At 36.7% G+C, this 12,827-nt stretch overlaps 1 protein-coding gene and 1 pseudogene across 1 annotated transcript in view; one reads left to right on the forward strand and one right to left on the reverse strand.

Moving 5' to 3' along the window:
- nav2a (neuron navigator 2a) overlaps positions 1-8,642 on the forward strand; it is a 240,161-nt gene extending 231,519 nt beyond the window's left edge. The window contains exons 31-38 of the mRNA XM_016295832.1: positions 423-591; positions 692-927; positions 1,152-1,306; positions 1,965-2,036; positions 3,580-3,776; positions 3,884-4,002; positions 4,215-4,415; positions 6,289-8,642. Coding sequence (XP_016151318.1) covers positions 423-591; positions 692-927; positions 1,152-1,306; positions 1,965-2,036; positions 3,580-3,776; positions 3,884-4,002; positions 4,215-4,415; positions 6,289-6,414 — 1,275 coding nt within the window. The 3' untranslated portion in view covers positions 6,415-8,642. The remainder of the gene's footprint in view (positions 1-422; positions 592-691; positions 928-1,151; positions 1,307-1,964; positions 2,037-3,579; positions 3,777-3,883; positions 4,003-4,214; positions 4,416-6,288) is intronic.
- Positions 8,643-9,831: 1,189 nt separating this feature from the next.
- On the reverse strand, positions 9,832-12,309 carry LOC107603118 (uncharacterized; annotated as a pseudogene).
- Between the last annotated feature and the right edge of the window lie 518 nt (positions 12,310-12,827).

Here is a 12,827-nt window from a genome sequence, read left to right on the forward strand (position 1 = left end):
CGCACACACTTACAATCGTACTTTATAAATGTATTTGACTATTTAAATATGTATTTTTTATATATACAGGTGCATCAATAAATTAGAATGTCATGGAAAAGTTCATTTATTTCAGTAATTCAACTCAAATTGTGAAACTTGTATGTTAAATAAATTCAATGCACACAGACTGAAGTAGTTTAAGTCTTTGGTTCTTTTAATTGTGATGAATATGCACAAATTCAGTACAACAGATACTACCATTATTACACTTACAATCGTACTTTATAAATGTATTTGACTATTTAAATATGTATTTTTTATATATACAGGTGCATCAATAAATTAGAATGTCATGGAAAATATGTATATTTTAGTACATTTAAAAGTTAGTGGAGACTATTTGACTAGTTGGATTTGATTACGTGATCGTCTCTCTGTAGGAGTACATCAGGCATGTTGATCCGGTCAGTCATCTGGGTCTGGGTTCAGACACTGTGGAGGGTTATCGTATTGGAGACGTGATCCGGTCCAGCGGAGCACACACACCTGAACTCCTGCCTTGTGGATACCTCGTGGGAGAGAATGACACAATCAACATCTCGCTGAAAGGTTCACACAATCAACAAAAGTTTCACTTGTTATCATTATTTGTCCTAATTGCTCCATGTTTCTGTAGTTGTTAACATTGTGTATGTTTCTCTCATTTCAGGTGTGAACTCTCAGTCCGAGGATTCTCTGGTCTTCGAGACATTGATTCCCAAACCCATGCTCCAGCGTTACGTGTCTTTGCTCCAGGAACATCGCAGGATCATCCTTTCAGGCCCTAGCGGTACTGGAAAATCCTACCTGGCCCACAGACTGGCAGAGCATGTGGCGCTGCGAGAGGGAAAACTGCCCGGTGAGAGCAACATCGTCACCTTCAATGTCGACCATAAATCCAGCAAGGTGAGAATTGATCTCTTTTCCTTAGTTTGTGAGCCAAGTTGTTTGTATCAGCTCTACATCTTTTAAACTCTATTTTGTGTAACATTTATGTCAAAAGAGCAAGGAAAATCTATTTTTTCCCTTTAGAAACGAAGCTTTTTATCTCCAAAATGATAAAAGATATGAGCCAAAGTCTAGAAATCCTTGTACATTAGAAAGTAAAGATGTATACATTTATTTTATAGGAGTTGCGTCAGTACTTATCAAATATAGTGGAGCAGTGCAGCACTGATGGGCAGGAGACTGAAGCCCCTCTTGTGCTCATTCTGGACAACCTTCATCACGTCAGCTCACTGGGAGAGATCTTCAACGGCCTGCTTAACTGCAAATACCAGCGCTGGTGAGTCTGCCTTTCATATTTTTTTTCATAAATACATAACTGTTCAAATGTTTGTGGTTTGTAAAAAAAATGTTATATACTTGTATTAAGTAGGAACACATTAAAGTGATCAAAAGTGAAAGTAATGAAAATGTATAATGTTACAAAAGATTCTATTCATCAAAGAAACCTGAAAAAAAATGCATCACAATTTCCACCAAAATATTAAGCAGCACAAATGTTTTCAACATTGGTAATAATAAGAAATGCTTCTTGAGAAGCAAATCAGCATATTAGAATGATTTCTGAAGGATCATGTGACACTGAAGACTGGAGTAATGATGCTGAAAATTCAACTTTGCATCACAGGAATAAATAAAATTTTAAAATATATTGAAATATGTAAAATATCAAATGTATTAAATTGTAATATTTCACAACATTATGGTTTTTACTGTATTTTTTATCAAATAAATGCAGTCTTGGTGAGCATAAGAGACTTTCAAAAGCATTAAAAGATTTTACCAACCCCAAAATGTTGAACAATTGCGTATATTTATATAATTTCTTTTAATAACAAAAATGTGTTTATGTACACACTACAGTCAGTGTAACATGCACAAGCACACAGCAATGAGTGTACAATTAATGCTTTGATTTTGTCTCTCTGTATTTGCAGCCCATATATAATCGGCACGATGAGTCAGGCGACATCTTCTGCTCCAAACCTGCAGCTTCATCATAACTTCAGGTAATATATTGAAATATGTAAAATATCAAATGTATTAAATTGTAATATTTCACAACATTACGGTTTTTACTGTATTTTTTATCAAATAAATGCAGTCTTGGTGAGCATAAGAGACTTTCAAAAGCATTAAAAGATTTTACCAACCCCAAAATGTTGAACAATTGCGTATATTTATATAATTTCTTTTAATAACAAAAATGTGTTTATGTACACACTACAGTCAGTGTAACATGCACAAGCACACAGCAATGAGTGTACAATTAATGCTTTGATTTTGTCTCTCTGTATTTGCAGCCCATATATAATCGGCACGATGAGTCAGGCGACATCTTCTGCTCCAAACCTGCAGCTTCATCATAACTTCAGGTACAAAACTCTTCTTTTTTGTTCTTGAGTTAACTAAAATGATACCTTAACAGGGAAACTGCTACAGAGTGACCTCAAAGTGGTTCCATTGCGCTGTTGTTGGCAGCAATGATGATTTTTTTTTATTTATGTTCCTTTCTTTCTTTCTTTTTTTTATATTTATAATTTATTTTATTTTATTTGTTTTGAGTTGGCAGGGGTGGAGTTGAATATGTATGTGTGTATATACACTACCGGTCAAAAGTTTGGGATCAGAACAATTTTTTATGTTTTTTAAAGGAGTTTCTTATGCTCATCAAGGCTGCATTTTATTTGATCAAAAATACAGAAAAAAATGTAATATTGTGAAATATTATTATGATGTAAAATAAAAAATTTCTGTTTTAATATACATTAAAATATAATTTATTCCTGTGATGCAAAGCTGAATTTTCAGCATCATTACTGCAGTCTTCAGTGTCACATGATCCTTCAGAAATCATTCTAATATGCTGATTTATTAATATTTTTTTGGAACCTGTGATATTTTTTTTCAGGATTCTTTGATGAATACAAAGTTAAAAAGAAGAGCATTTATTTAAAATAGAAATGTTTTCTAACAATATACACTACCGTTCAAAAGTTTGGGGTCAGTACATTTTTATTCTTTCTTTTTTTTAAAGAAATTAAAACTTTTATTCAACAAGGATGTGTTAAATTGTTAAGAAGTGATAGCAAAGATTTATATTGTTAGAAAAGATTTATATTTTGAATAAATGCTATTCTTTTTAACTTTTTTTCATCAAAGAATCCTGAAAAAATATCACAGTTTCCAAAAAGATAGGCAGCACAACTGTTGCCAGCATTGATAATTCTAATAATAAATCAGCATATTAGAATGATTTCTGAAGGATCATGTGACACTTTATACTGGAGTAATGGCTGATGGAAATTCAGCTTTGCATCACAGAAATAAATTACATTTTAAAGGATATTAAAACAGAAACCATTATTTTATATTGTAATAACATTTAGCAAGATTACGTTTTTTTTTCTGTATTTTTGATCAAATAAATGCAGCCTTGATGAGCATACATTACTTCTTTAAAAAACATTACAAGTCTTACTGATCCCAAACTTTTGAACGATAGTGTATATGAGAGATGCTAACATGAGCAACGTGTGATTTCCGTCCCAGATGGGTGCTGTGTGCTAATCACATGGAGCCGGTAAAAGGTTTCCTGTGCCGGTTTCTGAGGAGGAAGCTGATCGAGACAGAGATCGGCAGCCGAACACGTTACCCGGAGCTGGTGAAGATCATAGACTGGATCCCTCAGGTCTGGCACCACCTCAACCGCTTCCTGGAGGCCCACAGCTCCTCTGATGTGACCATTGGTACGGAGATAAACCACTGTACTGAAGCCAAATATTAGCAGACCCTTCCAAGTGTTACTAATATGCTCTACAAGTGTTGAATTTGAGCCTCATGTCTCCTCATCCAGGTCCACGTTTGTTCCTGTCATGTCCGATGGATGTGGACGGTTCTCGTGTTTGGTTCACTGACCTGTGGAATTATTCCATCATCCCCTACATGCTGGAGGCTGTGAGAGAAGGCTTACAGGTAACATTTGCCATCTTTTATAGTAAAATCGACCTTTTTCACTGATATCTTTTTAAATGATTAAGTTTCATTGTAAAAGTGATCTTGCACAACATTATAAGTCCATTATCAAAACCCAAAGTTCTTGCATCGTTCTACGTATCTCTCAGTATTTGGAACAAACTTTTGATTCAGTGTTTATTTGTTGGTTTTGTTTGATTACTTTTTTTTAGCTATACGGTCGCAGAGCTGCATGGGAGGATCCTGCGCTGTGGGTTCTGGAAACTTTTCCATGGGCAGCTTCTCATCAACACCCTGATTGGCCAGCTTTGCTGCAGCTCCGCCCAGAGGACGTGGGCTTTGATGGATACTCTGCCTCCAGAGAGGGCCTTAACAAACAGAGTACTCAGAGTGACAGTGATGCCGACCCACTGGTGAGAACCACATACAGATAAAAGTATTAGTGTAGTGTGGCCATAAACTCTTACTGTTCTGATGGTTTTATGTTTATAAAAATATGCTATTTGCTGCACTAGTTTATTACTAAAAATGCAAAACTCTTCAAGTTGGGATCATCATAAAGAAGAAAACAGATTTTGGAAGGACAACTCAAAAAATCTTAAAGTAAACAATGATTGAAAATTATTTATACACATAATAATTGATGTAAATTCAAATAAAATGAGGAGTCCAGGCTGATCATTGGTGAAGAAAAACTGTTTTATTCTAAATAAGGATGGGGCCACCCCATTGTGACCGCCTTGTTGAGATTACATAAACTGTCAAATATAACTTATTAATTTATTTTTATTACTGAGATGAAATTAGAATAAATTAATCATGGGTGATACTGTATGCCTGCAAACGGAGTATGGCACATAGTGTTATTTTAGTATTATACATACTTACTATTTATTAATATTTTCAATTAGATTTTATTTTTATATTTTCAGTTTTCATTTTAGTTTAAGTTTTAGTAATTTTATGTGCATTTTTCCTTACATTTGTTTTTTTTTAAATATATATTATATTTCTATTTAGCTTTCATTTGTTTTTGTGTCAGTTTTATTTTATTAGTTTTACTATTTCAACTTAAGCATACTTATTTCAGTTAGTTACCAATAATATAATATATTATGTAATATTTATATTGTATTTTATTTTAGCATTTCAATGAACGAAAATTAGTTTTAGTTTAATTAACAATAGCAACACTAATCACACTATAATGGTTACTTTTGCTTTTATATAAGTATACATTCAAACCAGTAGGTGTCAGTAAGTGAGTTGAATGGGGGGAAAAATTATACATGTTGACATGGGATTTTGGGGGTGACTTTACCCTACAGAAATAAGGTCATAAGGCATAAGGTCTTCTGCCATAAGGTCATAGGGGCATAAAAACTTAGATCACCTCTTAATGCACCTCTATCTACTAAAGCAGGGGTCCTGGAGGGCCGGTGTCTTGCAGAGTTTTTCTCCAACTCTAATCAAACACACCTGAACCAGCTAATCAAGGTCTTAAACCCAATTCGGACGGTAATTGTTTCTCATTTTCCACCATAATTTGCAAATAAATTCTTTAAAAATCCTACAATGTGATTTTCTGGATTTTTTTTTCTCATTTTGTCTCTCATAGTTGAGGTATACCTATGATGAAAATTACAGGCCTCTCTCATCTTTTTAAGTGGGAGAACTTGCACAATTGGTGGCTGACTAAATACTTTTTTGCCCCACTGTATGCAACACCGAAGTACAATGTTACCTTACAGTGTTCGGGAGTGCTCAAAAAGGTTTTAAACACTGAATTTTGAATCGATTTCTTCGATGTGGATGTGGATTCGGACGGCAATTAAATTACCACAAGACCTTGGCGTTTGTCATAAAACAGTAGGTAATTCGGCCGGGGATTTTTACGGGGGTGGTGAGAGAAAAACACAGACATCCTGGATTCGGACAGCATTAAAATCATCAACTACCCCCTGTAAATGGTGAAAATCACTTGCGTCCCCCTAAGAAACAATTACCGGTCGAATAGGGCTTTACTAGGCGTTCTAGAAACTTCCAGGCAGATGTGTTGAGGCAAGTTGGAGCTAAACTCTGCAGGACACCGGCCCTCCAGGACCGAGTTTGGAGACCCCTGTACTAAAGCAAGAGAAAAATGTAGGAGAACAAAATAGTATGTTCTAGATTAAGTATTTCCTATATACTTCCAATTTGAAAAATGTGTATAATAGCTCGGATTTCTTCTCGAATATATATTAAGACATCTAGCCTGACTATTATTTTTGTGTATTGTGTGAACAGATGAACATGCTCCTGCGTCTAAAAGAGGCGGCCAGCTGCTCCAGCCCGCAGAGCTACGACAGCGACTCCAATAGCAACAGTCACCATGACGATATCCTGGACTCTTCGCTGGAGTCCACACTATGATCCAGCCTGATCCGTTCTGCCATTTAATTCCTCGACTCTAATGCCAGTCATTACATCACATCTACGGGTGCAGGTAACCCAAATAAAGAATGATGCTTCACATATAAAAAGAGATATATAAAAATATATATAAATATATATATACGCCAAAACTCAACGGTACTTATAGCTGCCTCATTTAAATCATCAGTGTGATTTGTAAACAAATTATACAACAAAATCAGAAGAAAGTGCTTTGTCCCAATTTTTACCTCAAAAGTAAAAGTGCGGTCACGTTAGCCAAATTTTATGGACAAAAAATTTTCATTATCTATCGTCAATAATGTAGTGATGTATGAAACACAGCTCACACAATTCACTTTCACACCAAACGGTGAATCCGTGTGACCAACCTGAATCCACTGCAAAATCTGCGTGGATACATTTTTCGCCCTCACACGAAATTCCCGATTTCATGGATTCCTGTTGAAATGACTGGATCATTTCACCTACAGAAATTCGCAGAACTTCTGTAAATGTGATCGCACCGTAACTGTCGCAGAAACTTTTGCAAACAATGCAATGCTCGTTTGTCTTACCCTCTACTGGTGAAACGGAGGAGTTACATCTTGGATCTGAGACTACCATCTTGGCGTCAGCATCTCCTTCCTCATTGACTTTCCCTGTATTGATGGACTTGCTTTTCAAAACCAGCTTGATCGAATGCTGACCATCGTTTCATGTTTTACATGGTAAGGATACAGATGAAATAGCATGGTGCTACACTTATGATTTTGGATTTATTTATTGTGACGATTGGAAAAAAATACCTCGTGCTTTTGTTTTGCCCTTCTGCATTTTTTGTTAAACCACCCGTTCCTTAACTGCTGACCGCATGTTTCAGTGTTCTACTGTAGCACAAAGCCTATCTATCTATTTTTTACACTCGATCGCGCTTGGCTTTTGGTGCTGAATGGAATCTGGTGCCTTACTCCATTTTGTAAAGAAAAAAACGGCACTATGTTTTATACTTCCGAAAAATGCAGATTTTATAACAGTTCGTAATTGAACTACAGGGCTCTGCACTAGTCCTTTTAAATTTGCCTAAAATAAACAGCCTCACAGTCATCATATCATATCAGAGGTACTATATGTGTGGTTTAGATAAGAGGAGGTGGATAAAGGGAGCGACTGTAACCTCCATCTGTTTTGAAATTCACATTTTTTTCAAGCGAAGTTGTGACACAGTTAAAGGGACGTTTTACACACTCGATCCTCATTATACGTGAAATACATATGATCACTACTGGCACAGTTCATCTTGAGTGGGTCAGCTGCAAGGCTTTGCTTGGTGCTTAAAGACCGTCTCAACACATCTTGGCAAAAGCACAGTGAGAAATTGTTCATAATTTGGTGCATGAGTAAACCTCATTGACCATTTGGGCCTTTTTCATGTACATTCATGTATCTTGCAGTCAATGTGAAAGTTTAAGAAACGTCCACATAGTCATTGGATCAATAATATACTGTATTTGCTGCTTTGTAATGCAAGGATGCTTCTGGAGGATTTGTACATATACTTTTATCTTGGATTCTCTATAAAGGAATATTATTTGGATGGATAGTGAGTTTCACTGCATGGGAAAGCATAATATATGGGGCTATTCAGTGTTTTCTCCTTCTTTACATTGTCGAATGCTGTTTGTATGGCACTGCAGGGTTTTAGTTACACCATTGCTTTTATTTCACTCCAGTGGGATTCCTGTCAGTCATCGCTCCTATGCAAAATCATCGTGGATTTCAAATGGAAGCCAAATATCGTAGCTCTGTAATGCTGTCAGCACTGCCAATAAGTTGTGTGCACACTGTGTATATAATTTGTGAAGAATTTTAGGATATGTGCCTAATATTCATTTTCTTTGATGGATTATGATGATGAAGTCATTTTAAGCACAAATGCTGTATGTGATTGTTGTAACTGAAATGGGAGGGCTATAATTTGATTTCATGTCACTGAATGTGTATGTCGTTTCTGGCTGTAATATATCCATGTAAATATTTGACTACCCTGCCGGCTGCATTTTGATGAATAATCTTTTTCTAGCCATTTATAACAGTGCTTGGAAATATGGAATATTTTGTGTACAGTGTCTTTTTCATCTTAACAGTCCCACGGATGGTCTGAGAAACACAGACGACCCATAAAGACTTACTGATCACATCACCAGTTTTAAATTATTTGTAATTCAATAAACCTAATAATTATTTATTAATTGTTTATTAGTTTATGTTTTCATGACTTCATGCAAGCACAATAGTGAAACAAATATATTCACATAATTTTTACTGTATATCAACTTAATTACTCAATCATAAAATTAAATAAAAATAAATGAGTAATACAATAAAAGCAACACAAAACTTTAGTTTTTAGTGTAACATTGACTAAAATATAATTCTCGTGTTTAATTGAAAGGATCAATGTTTCAATCCTTAGCATGTACAATAAAATGAACATTAAGTAGTAAATGATATTTTACATGTATTGTTAAATTCAAGGATTGGTGGGACACCTTTTCCAGAGCATCTTTCATTCTACCTTTTGATAAGATATTTGCAATACAATATTTAAACAACACAGACTAGTATGCATGAATTACCTATACTTGCAAGAGTTTATATGAGCTTTGAGATCATTCTAATAAAGACAAGGAATAATGTTAAAGGGGTCATATGATGCTGCTAAAAAGCATTATTTTGTGTATTTGGTGTAATGAAATGTGTTTATGCGGTTTAGGGTTCAAAAAACACATTATTTTCCACATACTGTACATTATTGTTTCTCCTCTATGCCCCGCCTTTCTGAAACGCTTCTATTTTTACAAAGCTCATCGTTCTGAAAAAGCAAGGTGTGCTGTGATTGGCCAGCTATCCAGTGCATTGTGATTGGCCGAATACCTCAAGCGTGTGACGGAAATGTTACGCCCCTTACCATATTGTGATGATGCCCTGTCCGGCCAGAGCGATGATTCAAAAACATGAAAACCCATTATAAACGAGGCATTCTTTGCATCCAGTGTAGACATAATTATCCATTATAATGACTTATACTGTCTTTTTACGCGTTGTGTTGCATCGCGCCGCGTAAACATAAAACCATGTCTGCATTTGTGATCGGAGAAATGACAAACAACAAGACCTACTCTACACTGCCCAAAAAACTCGCTTTAAATATATAAAATATAATTTTTCATGTTGAACTTAATTTCAAGATTAAATAAAAAAAGTGAAACAAAACACCTAAAATGAAGCTGTGAGTACCAACAAATCACAGCACAATTCGAATAAATAAATCTAAGGGTCTAGAAACCCGGTTAATGTACTGTATCTCATAAAGTGTGAGAGAGATGGTTGGTTTGACGTCTATTGGTGATGAAGTCAAAATCTCCTGAATAGCTTCAATTCAACTTGAGCATGTGTTCTTTTTCTTTGTTTTGCATATTTAGCAATTCCATACCAGGGATACAGATCTGTTGGTTTTCTTTCCAGACTGTTTTCTCCTAGAAAAAACTGGCAAAGACAATTCTGCGCATGTGGAAATCTGACAGGGTCTACTAAATATCCTCTGTGTTTTAGTGTGTTTTTCCAAAAGGGTTCATCAACAAACATGAGGTAACTCCGAGGAGCCTGATTAAGAAACACACTCCAAACCAAATGATAAAAATTAAAATACAACTTTTTCCCTCTTCTTCCAGAAAGACAGGTGCTGTATCATTGATTTTGTCATCACACGTCACTCTTACTCCTTTTGATTCTGGATCAAAGCGATTGCTTTGATAACAACTGGGTAAATAATATATGATTTGTTTACCCCTGAGATTCATTTTCTGAATTGAGAGTTTCAGCGTATTTAAGAGTGGCTCATTATAGTCTTTGAAGCTTTCGGTATTCAGAAACCACCCTTCGAAGTTTAATTGGTTGGTGATGTTCATTAGTTTCTGCAGGTTCTCCAGTTTTGCCAGTTCTTCCGTGTCTTTCACATTTCCCCCATCTAGAGGAGGCAAAAAAACTGTGCCAAATATGGAGACCCCATTCATGTGTGCCTGATCAATCCAAGCTGCATCCGGAGCAAGCACTGCTCCTTCACCATGTGACCCACCAAAGAAGACTTAACTCTTTGATATACTGCCAGTAATCAAATCTTATTCTCTTTTCCTCTGTAATGACCTGAGGAACTCTTTCACAGGTTGACCTCGCTCTGAATTTTAAAGGGGTCATATGATGCGATTTCAAGGTTTCCTTTCTCTTTGGAGTGTTACAAGCTGTTCGTGAATAGATAAGATCCCTAAAGTTGCAAAGACTAAAGTCTCAAACCCAAAGAGATATTCTTTATAAAATTAAGACTTGTCCACGCCCTCCTAAAACGCCTTCTTTAAACACGACCCCACATGTCTACGTCACTGTGTGGGAAGATTTGCATAACGCCGCCCAAATGTTCACGCAAAGAAAGAAGGCATAACTTTTGTGTTCAGTTGTGAAAGTGAAACTACTTTGTTTGGCCTTCCAAAAGAGGATGATATCCGCTTCGTTATGCCTGGAGCTGATCCATGCTGGTCGGTGAGGAAGTACATCAACTTTGCGCTGTGGATCGCCGGATCGGCTTTCACCGTGGACGAAGCGGAGTCCAGCCCGGAGTCATCACATGTGGTTGCCGCAAGCCCGCCGGACGCTCCTTCGTCGAATCCGCGCCATTCTCAAGCCCGCCGGCCGCCGCTCGCTCTAGCCTCCGGCCGCAAATGCAGACATGGTTTTATGTTTACGCGCCGCGATACGCAACGCGTAAAAAGACAGTATAAGTCTATAAATTATAATAATCAGTCATTTATATCCCCACTGGATGCAACAAATGCCTCGTTTGTAATGGTTTTATTGGTGTTACTGTTGTCTCATCGCGCCGGGACACGGCATCACAGTATAGTAAGGGACATAACATTTCCGTCACACACTTGAGGTATTCGGCCAATCACAATGCACTGGATAGCTGGCCAATCAGAGCACACCTCGCTTTTCAGACCAATGAGCTTTGTAAAAATCGACGCATTTCAGAAAGGCGGGGCATAGAGGAGAAACAATAATGTACAGTATGTGGAAAATAATGTTTTTTTTTACCTTAAACCTCATAAACACATTGCATTACACCAAATACACAAAATAATGTTCTTTTTAGCAACGTCATATGACCCCTTTAAGGTGAAGTCTTTTTGTGTGGTTTCATGTTCTTCTCTTGACCACTCATAGGTAAAGCCATCTGTTTGAAGGGGTTCTGTTGAAGGACGCAAGTAATCATCAGAGAAAGTCTGACCCTCAGAATAATCTTTCAGTTCTGGGAAGTCAGCATTCTCTGGTTTGTTCAAAAACCAAGTGTATGTTTTAGGATCAGTTTTTCCTTTTTCCTCTAGAGCAGGCATCTCATCGTAAAGTACTGGTAGTGCCTCTTGATCTGTGATTTGTTCCACTTGGTAGTTTAAATTGTGTGGGATATGAGGCCAGTAGAGTTGAGCAACGATGAAGTATGGGTGAGCAGGAGGTGTGCCATCTCTGCTCCAGCAATATACAGACGTCCCCTGGAATTCTGTATCACATTGCCCATTTATTTTGCCATCTTGAAATTCTTTCAGAAGGCTATGAAATCACCATCAACTTCATAAAATATACTACGGATTAGCCTTTTTTAATTGCATGGCATAATATTCCTTTCTGTTGTGTTTATCTTGTGTGCTAGAAATGTACCAGCGGAAACACTTTTGCTCTACCCTCTTCCACACTGGAATTATGTAATCGTCACTCTTGTTTCTAAAATTTTCTTTCATCATATTGTAAGGCCCGAGGCAATCAACTTCGGAGAGCAAGTATACATCCCACGAATAAAGAAATCTGTCTGGTTTGGAGGCTCTGTGCTTTGATCACATTTTTAGCTATTCTAAAGCCAAATATGTCTATGCTTTCTTCTGTGAAATGCCGGTTTACACATCCGATAATCTCTGTGAGCTCACTGCTGTAACAATTTATGAATTCAGTCGATGTTCGTTGCTTCGTTTTAGATATTGAATGGCATTGTGGAAAACTTGGAGAGCTTCTTCATCCGAAGCATTGTAATGTTTGTTTTCGAAACATGAAAATCTGAGCTGCAAGTAGATAATGTTGAGATGTCACATTCATCACTTGATTCAGCAGCTTTCACATAATCTACATTTCCTTTTATAGCTTCGAGCAATTCGTTTACAATTCGATGTGGAGATGTATAAAAGGAATCAAGAGAGTAGGAATGCGACGGTGGAGGATGACATTCCTCGTAGTCAATAACGGCCTGGATTTTTTCCTTTGCAGTACCCGGACAGCGCAAACCACAAGAAAGTGCTTTCTCGGAGAACGCT

The sequence above is a fragment of the Sinocyclocheilus grahami genome, unplaced genomic scaffold, assembly GCF_001515645.1.
Source record: "Sinocyclocheilus grahami isolate Dianchi unplaced genomic scaffold, SAMN03320097.WGS_v1.1 scaffold341.1, whole genome shotgun sequence".
NCBI lineage: Eukaryota > Metazoa > Chordata > Actinopteri > Cypriniformes > Cyprinidae > Sinocyclocheilus > Sinocyclocheilus grahami.